The 16,564-nt window shown below is 41.0% G+C and overlaps 1 protein-coding gene across 1 annotated transcript in view; it reads left to right on the top strand.

Annotated features, from left to right (window-relative positions):
- The window catches only part of LOC127579745 (myosin-16), a 168,167-nt gene that overhangs the window by 57,854 nt on the left and 93,749 nt on the right, over window positions 1-16,564 (top strand). The window contains exon 4 of the mRNA XM_052032626.1: window positions 2,121-2,207. Coding sequence (XP_051888586.1) covers window positions 2,121-2,207 — 87 coding nt within the window. The remainder of the gene's footprint in view (window positions 1-2,120; window positions 2,208-16,564) is intronic.

Below are 16,564 nucleotides of genomic sequence, written 5' to 3'. Positions count from 1 at the left end.
GGAGGGTGCCTTTGTTCCTCATATTGTGAGCTTCTGACTTCAAGCTGATATTTGTGGAAGCCAAGCGTTACTCAACAGAAATAAATATCAATTATATGACCCGTTGTTCTATTAAATCATTTTATTTTACAAGAGCCCTATCACTTGTTGAATGGAAATTAGTCCCCTGTCTGCTAGCAACAGTTTCTTGTTGTACCAGAGTGCAAGGAAAGAATGAGGAACGGCATCAAATCCCAACTTGGTCAGCATCCCGTAGTTGGCAAACCATGAAAGGGCACGAGAGCACAAAGTCTGCTGAGGGTCTCAGGTGAAGAGTAGGTGGCCTAGAAATGGCTTGGACATCACTTCAAGAATAACAGTAACTGGAAGTATGAACAATTTCATATGAAAAGCATTCAGAGCAAGCCAGGGGAGTGTGACCTGCCAATGCCCTGATTGATATGGTGCCAGGTATAGCACCAGGATATTTCCCTACACCTTATTTAGTTCAGTACAGTAATCAAGTACCACAGTGAAAACTTGCAGACGAGGGTGTAACTTAACCAGCCAGTGCATACTTTAATAATTCAATCATTATTTAACGATGAACAGATGCTATTCTTTTGGTCTAGTATATGTGCCTCACACTGTGATTTTCTTATTTATTAAAAGATGATTACTTACAGATGGAATATTTCCTGGTATTTGAATATTAAAACACCACCAGCGTGCTAGCTTTTCATTATCTTCAGCTTTGTTTATCATTTTTCTAATTCAAGGTTTTCATACTTTCACAGATGCCAGCATTTTTTTCAGTGATTTTTTTTTTAAACTGTTTTGTCTGAATTGACAGTTATCTTTGATGTAGTTGGCTGGAATCTTCTCTGTTCATCCATACGTTTCCAAGCAAATGAGGTTAACCACCAGCAAGCCAAATGGCTGGATGTGCCTGATGCTAGAAATTATAGGTAATGCACCCTAAATGGCTGTGATCTCATCACGCCTTTCCACAATACCACTTTCCATCCTGTCTTTGACATGTCGATCTCATTGGAAAATGTAATTCCTGCAGAATTGTTCCAATTACCAAATAATGTGAAGCAACTGAGTCAACAGGAGCATTGTTAGGAAAATAATTAACTTGTGCTGACACAGAGAAACCAATAAGTTGAACCTAAAATGATCGCCCCTTTGCAACGTGTCACAAATTGTATTAAGTGGTCTGTTCGGGTATAGAATTAAATTCCGGCCAATGAGAACCTGACAAGCACTTAAGGATTTATTTTTCCCCATACCTGAGTCGACCTGATCCATTGGTATAAATGTAACAACTTTAAATACGTCCACAGCAGTAATACTAAAAAAAGTTATCGTGACCTCGATTTTAAAAAAAACTGAACCAGGTTGGCATTGCATGCTCCGAATCTGAATGTTCGGGGTCAGGTTGGGTATCCATACTCAAATGTTAATGCTGCTTTGATTACAGATATTTTAAAATATAAAAAAAATTAGAAACATGTGATTTTGGTATGAAGAAAGGAGTGAAAGGGATTTTTATGCTTGTACCCAGTTTCATAATGCTTCTTGGACTTTTACTCCTGAAACTTTCAAACTTCTGACTTAACTGTATGAAAACTAAAGCACTAACTTTTACATAGGGATTTGTGGTTTCAAGTAGACAAAATGACTGTTGTGATTACAACAGAGATTACAAGTTAAATGTACCTATGTGACTATACAGCACTTTGGAACTTTCTGGGCTATTTAAACATTGGTAGCAAATCTTTTTCTTTCCTCTTCCTTTCCAGAACATAATCTCTGGGGAACATTGTATCTCTATTCCTGCCTTCCACTCTATTGGAGTACAGACAAGCTGATGACTATTAACATTAGGTCATCATTAGATTGGAAGAGAATCTGTCATGCAATTCTCTTTTGTGTAGTCAAAGTAAATATGATAATAAATGTTTTGATCTTGACAATGCCAGATGTTAATGAAGCTTCAACATAAAGTGATGTCAATTCTTTGCTCGGTGCAATCATATTAAAATAATTTAATGTGGTCATGGTGTTATAACTAAGTGCATTACTGAATCACTTTGCAACTGAAAATGTTTTCAAGCCCTCTATCTTCTCTTCAGCACAGACTGGAAGATTTGCAAGTTGGGGAAGTCAAAGTAAGCTGCCTGACTAAAGCCAACAGCAAACTACAAGCACAGCGAGGTGAGGTGAGTGGACTATACAAAAATAAGTGTGACTTCCTCTGGCAACCAGCTAGGTATTGGTCAGAGTTCTAAAACATTAATGATAATGTGAAAGTGTTACACATCTCCAGTCCTACGTCTCTCCCTTTATTGTATCACAGCTATGAGCTAGAGGTTGTTGCCACTAATGCAGAGTGACCCAACTTATTTGATACTTGTCAAACAATTTAAGGGAGATCACAAGAAGATCACTGTATTAACTTGGGAGATTGAGCTCAATTTCTAGTATATTTTCCTCTGATGAAGAAGATAAATTATGGATTACTTCTGGGGTTAGAGCAGATATTGAGAATCGAGTCATAGAGTAATACAGCTTGGAAACAGGCCATTCGACCCAACTCATCCATCCTGACCAAGGTGCCCAGTACCATAGGAGTTGGGACATCATGTCAAAGTTGTACAAATCATTGGTTAGGCTGCACTTGGAGTACTGTGTGCAGTTCTGGTCACTATACTATAGGAAGGATGTGATTAAGCTAGAGAAGGTGCAGAAAAGATTCACAGGATTGTTGCCTGGACTGGAGGGCCTGAGTTATAAGGAGATATTGGATGGCTTGGGACTCTTTTCCCTGGAGTGAAGGATGCTGAGGGATGACATCATAGAAGAATATATAAAATTATGAGGGGCATAGATAAGGTAGATGGTCATAGTCTTTTTCCCAGGATAGGAGAGTCTAAAGGGCATAGGTTTAAGGTGAGAGGGAAAAGATTTAAAGGGGATCTGAGAGGCAAGTTTTTCACACGGGGTTGTGGGTATATAGAAAGAGCTGCTAGAGTAGGAGGCAGATACAGTTACAAGACATTTGGACAGTACATGGACAGGCAAGGTTTAGAGGGATATGGGTCAACATAGGAAAGTGGGATTAGCTGAGATATGCATCATGGTCAGCATGGATAAGTTGGGCCAAAGGGCCTGTTTTCACGCTGTATAACTCTGTGAATCTATAACTTGTACTTGACACACTGGTGCAGGAAGTTCTGAACATTGCATTCCACTGTACTTGCCATCCATCTTCCCCATTTCCTCCAAACTTACCTGAGCCAAATCAAGAAGCTGATCTCATTGGTGTAGGTGATCTTGGAGCTGAACATCAATGTCTTAAGATGCATAAGTGTCTTCAGTTGCATAACTTGGCGAAACAAGCCCCCATCCACAAACCTCACCCATGTGCTGTTGACAGCTGGCAAAGCTCCACCCCAGAATTATTGACTGCCAAGGTTTCTCAGATGCATGAGTATCTCGCTTAATATTGTTAAAAATGAAATATTTAAAAACAAATAATAAAATTGATTTAGGCACTTTTATTAAAAACATTGCACAAACAATAAGAATGTAACAAAAACAGAAAATGCTGGAAAAAAGATTCACTATGTCAGGCAGCATCTGCAGAAAGAGAAGGTCATAACACTGCGTCTGCGACTCATTCTGTCAGAGAAGTTCCCTTGGTTTCACCCATGTTTCACTGCTATGCCAAGTAACTTATTTCTCAGGTCTAAGGAAGGGTCCTTCATCTGAAACATTAACTGGTTCTCTTTGCATAGATGCTGCCTGACTTGCTGAATTACTCTAGCTTTTTCTGTTTTTGTTTCAGATTTCCAGCATCAGCAGTTTTTAATTTTCATCTAAGAAGACTGTAACTTCGTTTTATTCTTTTTTTCACACCCCTACAACCGCCATTCAGGTAAAAGGGCTCACGGATCCTCTGCAGGTCTAAAGACATGGCAGTCTCAGCAAGCTCCCCTTCCAAGGGAAATCCAGTAGCAGAACACTCTCACCGAACATCTTTGACAGCTGGTGAGACCTCGCCCAAGGCTCACTAGCTGTCAAGGGTGTTCATTTTACTGACTCTGAATGTCTTTGCAAGTTTGCTGCTTGCAAGTATCAATCAGTTTCTTAAGAATAACAAAAATCTGTTCTTAAAATAAGAATTACAACTTGACCTCAGGGACTTCACTGTCTGATTATTTGGCTCTTCCATGATGGGCAATAATCCTGACCTGACTACAATTACTGCTGACATTTTCTCACATGGTCTGCTCCATTGTGTGGTACGGGCTAATTAAGTTATCAATTACAAGTTAATTATACAGTTTGACATGTTATTTTTGTTGTGAAGAATGAATGGATTGAAAATTATTTTATTTCAGCATAGTTCAGTGTATCTGAACAGTTCTTGTATGGATATGGAAGAACAGTGACTGATTTCTGTATAATCATTAAGTGGGAATAAATTACACCCCTCTTAAAATATGAAGTGTTGGTACTGAGAGTAAATAAATTGTGGTTTAAAACTGAAAGTCTTATGGCATTTTAGGGTCAACGAGCTATGGCTTTATAGTTGATGAGGCCAATTGGTGAGTCCTTGAAAGAAAAACAGAAAATGCTGGGGATGCTTAGTAGGTCAGGCAGTCCCAGTGGAGAGGGCAACCAGGTTAATGTGTCAGGTTAATACCCCTCCACCAGAAATGGTCCTTGAAATGAGGGAAATAGGAACATCTATTTGAGCCTCAATATAAATAAGTATTGAAGTGGGGAAACGCACAACAGCCAGTATTGCTAGAAAGCATCAATGCATCCTAATGGCTCTTCATTGCTGTCATATCACATAATGCCTTCTCCAGACTACTTCATCTCCATATTTCTCTCTGCATATCCAAACAATTCTTCTCAAAAGCTAACTTGTCCCTAATGTATTTAAACACCCTACTTCTACCCACACTTTTGTCTGAGGTTGGCTTTCTGTTTCTCAATTATTCTATGAGAGAAGGCAGAAACCTATTCATATACAGGTCCTCCTGAGGTTACAAATGCCCGACTTGTGTACAGCCCATACATATACAAAAGCGTGTTTGAGAGACCGGCAGGATGGATTTGCTGCCTGCTGTGGGGCTGCAGGCACCTTTTGCCGCCTGGGAACTCCATTCAGAACCACATTTCAGACTTGTGAAGTGTCCAGGTTACAGACAGTTCACAGGGACAGAATCCTGTCATAAGCTGGCGAGGACCTGCAGTGCATTTTATATGCCAGTGCTTTACAGATGAGGAGAAAGTTGACATTCAGTTAGAAAGAGTAATTAGGAATACAAAACGGTACTTTTGCCCTTCCACTCGTACTCAAGTCCTCTTGCAATAAAGGAGTCTTACAGAAATTTATATAGGGTCCTGGTGAGGCCACACCTAGAATATTGAGAATGGGTCTGATCGCCTTACCAAAGGAGAGGGAGGCTTGTGATAGTGAAGGTTGACCAGATTGATTCCTTGGTTGAAGGATTGCCCAGTGAGGAGACAGTAAACAGGATAAGCATATGTTGTCCACAAATGGAAAAGAATGAGAAGTAGTTTCATTGAAACATAGAACATTCCAATGGAGCTCATCAGGGTAGGCGCAGGGATAATGTTCCCTTAGTTGAGGTGTTGTGGGCTGCCTGCACCACCCCATCCCCCCCCCTCCCCCCATCCCTGGGCAGGCCATGCCCCCTGCCCTTCATAAAGGCTCTTGCCTGGAAACTTTGATGCAGCCCAAACATTTCCACCATTTCTTTCCCCTTTCTCCTCAGTACAAAATCTTTTCCCTTAGTACATTGCACTACCCTCCCTCAGTGTAGCTGCTGAGTTAATGTTTCCTTTGATTGAGGTGTCTAGACCCAGCGGTCAGAGTCTCAGAACAGCAGGTTGGTCCCTCGGGGCTAAGGTGAGGAGAAATTTCTTCACCTGGAATCTTTAGAATGACCAACTCAAGAGAGCTGTGGATGTTCTGTCTCTGTGTTATATTCAAGACAGAGATTGCTGGATTTTTTGATATTGATTGTATCAAGAGATATAGGGTTTAGTGCAGGAAAGTGGTAAAAGATCCACCGTGATCTTACTGAATGGCCTACTCTTGCTTCTGCTTTACATAGAATGATAGAACTGTGTGGCATGGCAACAGGAATTTTATCAACTCTTATAACCAAATGGATCACATTACAAGAAAAAAGGTGGTGGTCATGGACAAAGTAAAGAGAAATGTGATGGATTTGGAAGAGTTGTTAATGGCTGCAGTGGAGTTATTATACAAAGCTGCTGTCTGAAAACTTAATTATGATCTGCATCTATTTGATTTAATAATGGCTAATTAAATTCAGTTCTGCGTCCAGGTGCTTAAGTATCCAATGTTGGGTGCTGTATCCACGAAACCTCAGGCAGTGATGGAAGGGTAAGGATTTAAGGTCTCAGTGGGAATGGGTGGAATTTTAAAATGACGATTGACTGGGTCACACTTGCTGTCCAGATGGTCATAATTCCAGTCTGTTTCTGATCTACCCGGTATGGGGAAGGTTGAATAGCAAATGCAGTGATTTGGAAGAAGCACATTAATCACTAATGACATAGAGTAGGTGCTTAAGATTCTGGTCTGTGGGAAAGGAAGGAGGATGGAAAGTGGCAGGTATTGTATCTGCTACTGTGTACAGCAAGTGTATAGTGTGTTGGGGCAACTGAAGAACGGAGGGAGATCATAGAAGGAGCTGTCACTTTGGCAACTGTATTTTGCTGGAGGTGCTAGGAATACTGGAGAATCGTTTGGTGAGTGTAAAGGCTGGCGGGGTGTTGTTGAGAGCTAGGAAAATCCAATTGTGGTCCTAGAAGGGAAGGGAAGCAGTGATAGCAGTACTTTGGGAAATGGAATCGACATGTCCATGGAACAGAATCTATGACCAAGGAAGAAATAACACATAACAGAAGCACCAATATGGAATGTTTCATCCTCGAAGCTGGTTTGGATTGAGAGGCTGGAAGAGTGGAATAGTTTTACAAGAAGCAGAGTGGCAGGGGTACTTAGCCCCAAGAGGCTATGGGCTCAGAGTCGATATAGCTCCACAGCCCTTCCTCTGAAATGGAGATAGTGATCATGAGAGGGTGCCAAAAGATGGGTGGAAATAGGCAACAAGTTAAATGAAATCTTCCACTTTAGTGCAGGAGCAGGAAAAAGGCAACAAATCATTGATCTAATGGAATGAGACGTGGGAGGAAACCCAAACAAGACGAGTTCAGACATATTCCATGGAAAGGCAAGGATATCAAGGCCACATATGCTTCCATTACAAAACTTGTGGAACAGTCCCTTTGGCGTCTTGAGAAGGTAAGGGAGGGAAGTTGTATTTACTGATACAACTTAAGGTGCTGGTGGCATTTACTCCTGGAACCTGGGCTTGTGTACCAAAACATAGGCAAACTGAGCAAGACTTCACTCTGCGGTTACATGGATTCCCATCCTCTAACGCAGTAACAGGGTGGAGAGCTGTATGTGTAGATATTACCCTCGCTTCATGTCATTCCAACCCATGAGTTCGATCTGGAAGTGAGATAAAGTTGCTAGTTTAGATAATTAAACATCAGAAAGTTGTGAGTCTTGAGGGAATGTTTGGTTCCTCTTTTACTCATTAGGGAAGTGAAGCGTGAATCCTTAGATTTCAGCAACACAAATAGTATCTCAGTTTGATCTTAGTCACTGTGTAAATAATGTGTGGGTTTACCCTTGTTCTGGGACACAGCTAAACTGCCAGAGTCAGGTGGAGCTCTAATCACTTTGTACAACAGTGTAATTGCAATGCTGCACACACACTATCAGTATTTACTCTAATATAAAAGCAGAAATTTCTGAATGTGCTCAGTAGGTGAGATGGCATCTGAAGAGAGAAACATGGTTAATGTTTCAGCTCATTAACTTGAGGTATGGAGTTATTCGACTGTCTTCTCCTTCCAGCTCAGACTTCCAACATCCACAGTTATTTAGTCTTGCCAGAGTACTTGTTTGATGGGGAAATTCTAGATGATGATGACAACAATAAGCTTCATTAGCAGTGTTACACTTCTATTCCATTCTTCTGACTGAACAGGCTTACACTGGGAATGGAGTGTGGTGAATATAGTAATCCTTTAACTTAGTGCATCAGTCACACCATGTATGAGCTTTGCTCACACGACTTTCTTTGCTCTTCCCTGTTTTACGCCCATCCTTCTGGTATCTCCCTGGCAGGAGTATAGGTGGTGATTGCCCTTCACTGTCTCACACAAGTGACTGGTTTTACTGTACAGTCCTTGGTTGTTAGTATTGACAAGATATGCTCTAGATGAGCCCACTTTTATTTTCAACCAATGCTTTGTGCACGAGATGGAAACCCACATGTTTTTCACTTCACAAAAGGGATTAAGACCAGTTAAGACCTTCTACTGCTGCTCCATCTTACTCAGCTAGAACAGCACAAACCATGGATTGAACCTGTCCTTGTGGTTCAGTTCTTACACTGGATATCTTGTAGATTCCTCAGGGTCTCACATGTTCTCAAAGAGGGCACTGTTGCAGCAAATGTACTTATGCATGTTGTGCTTACCTCAGCATTTTCCAAAGGGTGAAGGAGGTGACACCTGAACACCAGTTCACATTGCACTATCTGCATGTTCTGCAGACTGTTCTCAGTCAGATAGACACTGGCTTAGATTTGAGCACGATCTGCATGCTGTTCCTGAATGATCATCAGCTGATAGCAGAGCAGTGTCATGGGCATTCTCTCCTTGTAATGGTGGGAAGACTCTAGGCTGTAGAAGTAATATAAGTAACTAGAAATTATACATAAATTATGTTCTGTATGTTGTCTGAACCTACATGCCTATGATGCTGCTGCAAGCAAATTCTTCATCGTACCTTTAGCTCACCGTACTTGTGCACCTGACAATAAACTTGATGAGAAATCCCCAACCTGCATTGCAGCAGACTGGAGCAATGTTGTTGCAGTATCTAAGGCTTGCCATTAGTAGACTGAAGTATCAGATTGATACCAAAATGTGCTGTAAGCAGTGGGAACACTCAGCTGTTCAAACATATCATGGTGTTTGTACATTTGTTCTTTTTAAACTCTGACCGCTATTCAGTATAAAAGAACCATTCATCGATCACCTTTTCAAAGAAGCAAAGGTGTCCTTCTCGTCAGTTCTGTTAGTCAACTGGTGGAAACTGGTTAGTTAGGATTGGGATTCTTATTGCTTACTGGGGTATTGCAATGAATTGTAGCAAAATTACTGACATAAGAATGACATATCGCAAGGGGTTGAATTCTGCTTCAAAGAATTCTGGCTGACAAGATTTTTTTTCCCCCTTTATTGGAAGTAATATGTTTTCCAGTTGAACCTTATCTTGAAATTTCTGTTTGAAATATAAAGTCCCTGAAGCAACTTTTTTGTTTGGTAAGCTCATTTCCTCCAAACCAACCAAAATACTGCCTACGCTAATGATATCTGATAGTCGACCACCTGCAGACAACAGACTTGTGTTACTGTATAAAAGTTATTTCAGTGTTTACTGTTGAGGAGGTGACCCTCTCGGGAGGTGTGAGGAAAGGAGGGAGACAATTTGTAACGTTAAGCCATGTTATTTGGTCAAACCTGTTTTTAATATTTTGAGCAAAATTTAACCTACGACATCTATGTGTGTATTTAATTGCTCTGATACAATTTTACAAAGTAGAAGTTTACACAAGTGTCTTCGTTTGCAATCTCACAGGAGATTTGCACTGAAACTGATGGGAAGGAAATCTTGCTTTTCAGAAGTTTCTCCACTCCTGTGATTAGCTGATGATCTCTTCACTCTCTTAGATTTTTCCTCCTTTCCCTCCAGTGGTTTCACCCAGCTGCTGCCATTGCCCTTTGACCCAGAGTTTTAGTTATCTGCCAACTCCATTGTCCGTGGGAGTCATCTTACCTCTGACTCCATTCAAAATTCTCTGGTAATAACTCCCTGGCAGACTGGAAAGGTTTTTCAGATCGATTATTCCAACAACACTAAATTCAGAGAGGTTATTCTCAGCAGTTAAAGGACGTTGATTGGGAAATCTAGACTAATACGCATGTCTAAGTTCCTTTGCTCCATCTGGACACTCTGCAATTCTTGTTGCTAAGCAACAATGTGGCTAACTGGAGCACAGGAAATCAAGTTCCGAAGTGTCAGTTTGGAGACAGAGCAGAAGGAACAATGCAGGTCTCAAGTTTGAAAAGATTAAGGCAGAAAGAGGGCAAGGTAAGGAAGAAGTCACAACAGTACACAAAACCTTAGCTCAAAGTGAGGTAAACTACAAGTTTACTCTGCAAGTTCAAAATCAAAGTGTGAACATTTAAGTTGGTGACAAATGGGTTGAAAGCTGATTGAAAGCTTAATTGTTCACAGCAGTGTTATCACTGGGAGAGACACAGTGTACACCTTGGGAACGTTTAAAACAAAGCTGTACTCTATATTGGGAGACTTATTGCGCCTGATGGAACAAACTGAGACATCTTTGAAGTTCTTCTTCCATCTGAAGGTTGCAGTGATTACAGCTTAACAAATGTAATACTGTGCATGGTGTCACAAACCAGCAACAAAAGAACCACATTGAGCATGATTCAGTGTTAAAAACTATTTTATTAATCACTACTTATGATAATACGTAAAATAAAAGTAAAAATGTTAGTATGTTAGAATTCAAAAATGTTAAACCTCGAACGTTAACCCCAAAACTAAACTCTTCGTGTGTGTGTGTGTGTGTGTGTGTGTGTGTGTGGCAAAGTCCAAAACTCCCAGTTCCGGAATGGTTCTTAAAGTTCAGTTCCGCAAGCCATAAGGTGAAACATGAGCAAGGGCTTCTTCAACAACCACCGTTGTCTGAAGATAAGACGTAGACGTAGAGAAACATAGAGAGAGTAAATACGAAATCCAAATGTTCCACGATGGAACCCAAACGATACTTCAGTGTTTACTCGGTAGTGACTTCCTCATCCCGAAAAGCATCCGAATCGTGGTCGTCCGCACACACAAATACCTGTTTCCTTCTACAGGTCAACGACAAAGTGAACTCCACCGGATTACTTCCAACTTCCATACATGGATTTCAGTGGCAAACACAGTTATTGTTTCTCATCCATCGATAGAGAAAACTAGCAGGCTGGTGTCTCTCTCCCTTCTCTCTCTCTCTCTCTCGCTCCTTCTTCTAACTTCTTCAACAACATCATTACGTCCTTTATCTTCTATTGACGTAAGCACGCCCCACACACACATACACACACACTCTCTATCTTAAAGGGACTTTCACTGAGTCCGTAACAATGGCAAGGAATATCTCTCTATTGTAGCTGACTTGCAATGGCATTCAGGAATGAGAAATCCATACACATAATTAACAAGGAGGCATTACAAATTTTCAAACCGAACTGGAAAGGGTGCAGCGAAGATTTAACAGGATGTTTTCTGGTAAAAAGTATTTCGGCAACAAGGAAAGACTGGAGAGGCTGCGTTTGTTTTCCTTGGGATGGAGAAGGCCGAGGGGGGTGGGGAAACCTGATTGAGGGATACAGAATTATGAAGAATGTAGATAATACAAAACTTCTCCCCTTGAGCAGAGATGTCTATAACCAGAGGGCATAGGTTTATGGTAAGGGGTAGGAGAGTTAGAGAAAGAAATTTTCACCCAGAGTTGTTGAAATCTGGAATGCACTACATGTGGGGGTGATGAAGGCAAGTACTCTGACAACATTTAAGAAGTATTTAGATGAGCTCTTGAAACCCCATGGCACAGGTGGCTCTGGGATTAGTATAGATGGGTATTGAATGGTCAGCATGGACGTCGTGGGCCAAAGGGGCTGTTTCTGTGCTGTATGACACTCTGATTCTACAATATAGCGGGACAACAAAGAAAGAAGGGCTAGTTCTCTAGTCGGGGCAGAAGGGTAGCACACAGAGTCCTTGTCAGGAAATGACAGGCAACAACCTATAAATTTTATCTATTTAAATTTAATGCAGCAGAAATCCCCCAGATATTCCAAGCTATCTGTGATTAATATTCATGTGTTCTTGTGATATTTGATCCAATATTTTAAGACATTAACCTTTTCAGATAGCTGGGTGGTGCTGTTGAAGTAATGGAGTAATGTTGTAAGGTTGGCCTCATTCCACAGAATAGACTGTGTTATGGGTCCAGTAATATGATTGCTGAGACCAACAGAACCAAATTGTGGTGGTAGAGTACAAAACAAAGCTGGCACTAAATTCTTGTTAAGCGTTACCAGGTAAGCAGACATTTCAAGGTAAGATATCCTCTTCAACCTTGTGTGCAGCTGGGAAGAAAACTTTGAGGTGTTAGAGTTTCTGTTTATCTGTTGCCCTAGCCCCTGGAGGTGCTGGGGCCATGAGTTTGAAAGGTGTAGCTAAAAAGAGCATATTGTAGTGACAATGTGTCAGAGGTGGCGGGAGTGGATGTTTAAACTGGATGATGAGATGCAAATTGAGCAGTCTGTTCTGGATGGTGACTACCTTATTTACAATTGCAGCCATTGAGCAAGTAGAGCCTCAATTCCATGACAATTAGGATTTTCAGGTCATGAAGAGCTTTTAAGGAATCTGTAGCTGAAGCACTCAATACAGAATACTCTTGAGCTGATCTTATAGCTGTGGCATTTATATTCCTGTTCTATTATGACTTCTCATAGAATGATACAATACAGCATCTAGTGAAGGCGAACTCCATTTCATAAGTGTTGAGGAACTAAACAAGACTAAATGTCACTGGGAGGTTATTAGGACCTCTGGTGTTGGAGGAGAGCTTTGCCTGACACTTGCACGGTATGTATGTTGTTGTGGATTGAATATTATCCTCATCTTCCTGTATATTGGTGTGGGTCACTTCATTGGTTGAGGAATTACAAATTGTATTGAACATTGAGGTCAGCAGCAAGTTATGCCACTTCGAAACTAGTAGAGAGTAGGCGATTGATGGGGTTGGGCTTATGAGAGAACCTGGAGGAAGTCAGCAGTGGTCTTGTGTTTGATTGAGCCATACTATCTAAGCTCAGCTGGTATTAGTCCAGCTTGTGGAGAGTTTTCCCTCTGATCACCACTGATGTTCACATTTCCTCTTAGTTTCCTCTTCAGTGCTGATTTGTTTCACCTTACCTCTAGAATTCAACTCAATGTTTAGACCAAGACACCAACGAACATCTGAAGCCTGATGAAATGTGACATTAGCGCATATTGCTGCTAATAGAGGGAGATGGTTGATTTATCTTTGAAAAAATGTTATTTAACAAAATACTACAAATCCTTTGAGGAACAAGGTCTTAAGGATGATTCCTTAATCGGTCCTCCCAGTAAGAAGCAGCTTGCAACTCCTGATTTGCAGTCTGTTTGCGTGTTACTAGTGGACCAAGAAATCAGGGGCTGATTTCCCAACCAGCATTTCTTAACATACCAACTTGTGTTGGCTGATGCAGTTCTCAGTTGGAGATATTAAGGGGTGGCACAGTGACCTAGGTTCAATCCCAGTCTCTGGCGCTGTCTGTGTGGAGAGTGCATGTTCTCCCTGTGAATGAGTGGGTTTCCCCTGGGTGCTCCAGTTTCCACCACATCCCAAAGATGTTTGGGTGGATAGGTTAATTGGCCCCTTCAAATTGCCCCTAGTGAGTGGTACTGGAGGGCTTGAGTTATAAGGAGAGACTGGATAGGCTGGAACTGTTTATAAAATCACGAGGGGGATAAATATGTTGGACGGTCACGGTATCTTCCGCAGAGTAGGGGAGTCTAAAACTCAAGGGCATAGGTTTAACGTGAGAGGGGAATGATTTAAAGGGGATCTGAGGGGAAAGTTCTTCACACATTGGGTGGTGGGTATATGGAACGAGCTGCCAGAGGAAGTGGTTGAGGCTGGTACGATCGCAACATTTAAAAGAGAGATTGAGACACAAGACTGCAGATGCTGGAATCTGGAGCAACGAACTAGATGCTGGAGGAACCCAGCAGGTCAGGAAGCATCAGTCGAGGGAAATGGACAGTTGATGTTTCAGGTCGAGACCCTTCAACTGGACAATTGTATGGATAGGAATGGTTTGGAGGGATATGGGCCAAACGCAGGCAAATGGGAGTAGCTGAGGAAGGCACCTTGGTTGGCGTGGACTGGTTGGGCAGAAGAGCCTGTTTCTGTGCTGTACAACTCTATGAGTCTGAGTGGTAGAATCTGGGGGAGTTGATAAGAATGCAGGAGGAATAAAATGGGATTAGTATAAATGGATGCCTGATGTTGGCGTGGACTCAGTGGTGCAAAAGGTCTGTTTCCATGCTGTATGACTATGACCTTATTGCTCCTTAATATAAGGCAGGAGAAGGTTACCATGACACCTTTGCAAATTTGCCTGTATTCTGTGACTAATCTGGGAGCAGTGTGGTTTTATTAACTAGGTAGTGAAGCCGTTCTTGGTTATTGTAATTTATGTCAGCTGAAGTGTTGGCAGACAGCACCCAGCTGTGGCCAGCACGTTCTCATGTTTCTGTCAGACAAGCTGACCTTTGATTTAAATGTAAAGACCAAATCACTCATGGTACTGACTGCCTTTATAAAGGCAGTCTGTACCTATGTGTCTCCGATCTTGCTGCAAGCAAGTTTTTCGTCGTATCTATACCTCACCTACTGACTGTTGCTTTGTAAAGCAAATAGTTGTTGAAAAAATCATGTGTTGGTTTAGATGTTTGTGTTTTTACTAATAGTTTAAACATTTTTGGCTATCTCATGATATTGTCCAAAAAAAAGGATTCATTCCTCAAGTACTTTGGGTAAGATACCATTCATGACTAGAAGTCGTTGATGTAAATGCGTTTTGTGAGGATGTGAAGGGATTCTTTCCCCACTACCTGCTTCTGGTACAGAGCCCAGCTGCCTCAGTGACTCACAATGGAAAGTTACAAGGAATGCATCCCTGATTTCTCCATGTGTACTGCTGACAGGCAAGACTCCTTACCACAAGTACAGATTTGAAAAATTCTTTGTAATTGTGTAATTGGACAATAGGAATGATTAATAAAAATAATAATTTTGCGTTTACTGGCATGTAAAAATGACTTGCATTTATATATAAATATATTTTGTATTTATTTTTTCTTTTCACTGTCCTGTGTAATTTATGTATAATTTATATTCTGTGTGTCTCCGATCTTGCTGCAAGCAAGTTTTTCCTTGCATCTATACCTCACCATACTTGTGCACATGACAATAAACTCAATTTGACTTAACACCTTTCACAGTCTCAAGTGGTTTCAGAGTGCCTCACAGCCTGTGAAGCACTTTTGAAGTGTAGTCATTATTGTAATTTCAGAAGTAAATCTTTGATCTGACTTATATAAAAGAAGTTGCTTCTGTTGCTATCACATTATTTGGAGCAGGTTAGTTCCCACTTGAATTGGTGTGGAGCTGCTATGAAATTAAATCAACACTCCATTACTGCTAAACACATTTTCAGTACAATTTACCTTTATAAATCTACGATATTACTGTTTAACAAACAATTATATATTTACCTCTGCAGTGGATAATTCCACTTGAGCCAGGAAAATCCAAGATGTGATCTCTTTTGAAAACCAACACACTGATTTCTCTCCAGTAGTTAAATGCTGAACAGACATTAGCTGAGGACGAACTAATTCGTGACTACAACTTCTTACCGTCCTAACTCCCGCAGAAGATTAGAATGCCCACAATAGTGAACACACTTCAAAAGTGCTTCACTGACTGTGAGCCGATTTGAAACCACCTGAGCTTGTGGCAGGTGCTAGATAAATGCAAGCCTTTATTTACTTATCAATGAATGTGGAATTGATTTATTATTCATTAATCCCAGAAGTTAAATTACACAAGTGCAAAGCGTCCTTTGAGGAGGTGACGATGGTCATAAACCCATCACCATTTGCAGAATTGTAAGAAACCATGAACAAAGATATTCAAAGCATGAGAAAACACAGCCTTTCATTAAGGCAAATCAAATATTTTCTGAGATTGTGCTTTTTTGCAGTGGGCAGGCTGATGCAGTGAATTTGCCTGTGGACTGTACTGAAGAAAGTCAATTGGAGCCCAGGTTGATGGTATTGAAATCTTTCCCATCTGGTAATTGTTAAAAGTCCTTCAGTACTTGAAGTGAGTTTAACCAGTCTCAAATGGATTCCTCACGCTCAACAACAAGTACTGCCAATGCTGGAACCTAAACACAAACAGAAATGCGAGAAGAACTCAGCTAGTCAGGCTGCATCTATGGAAAGGTAAACCAATCATGTTTCAGGTCAGTGAGCCTCGTTAAGAAGGTGCTGCCTGGCTGAGTTCTTCCAGCTTTCTTGTTTAGTTTTGGATTCCGGATGCTCATTTGGCATTGGAAAAAAAAAGCAGTAATTTTGCTTGATGTACTGTTTGGGTGGTCAATTTGATGGAAAAGGGGGCTTCAAAAAAGCCTGGGATGAAGACTGGTAAGCTTTGTATCAACCGGGCCAGAATGCAACTATAAA

Source organism: Pristis pectinata, chromosome 18 (assembly GCF_009764475.1).
Source record: "Pristis pectinata isolate sPriPec2 chromosome 18, sPriPec2.1.pri, whole genome shotgun sequence".
In the NCBI taxonomy this organism is placed as follows: Eukaryota; Metazoa; Chordata; class Chondrichthyes; order Rhinopristiformes; family Pristidae; genus Pristis; species Pristis pectinata.
The sequence above is the reverse complement of the archived record's forward strand: the minus strand, read 5'-3'. Positions and strand labels throughout refer to the sequence as shown.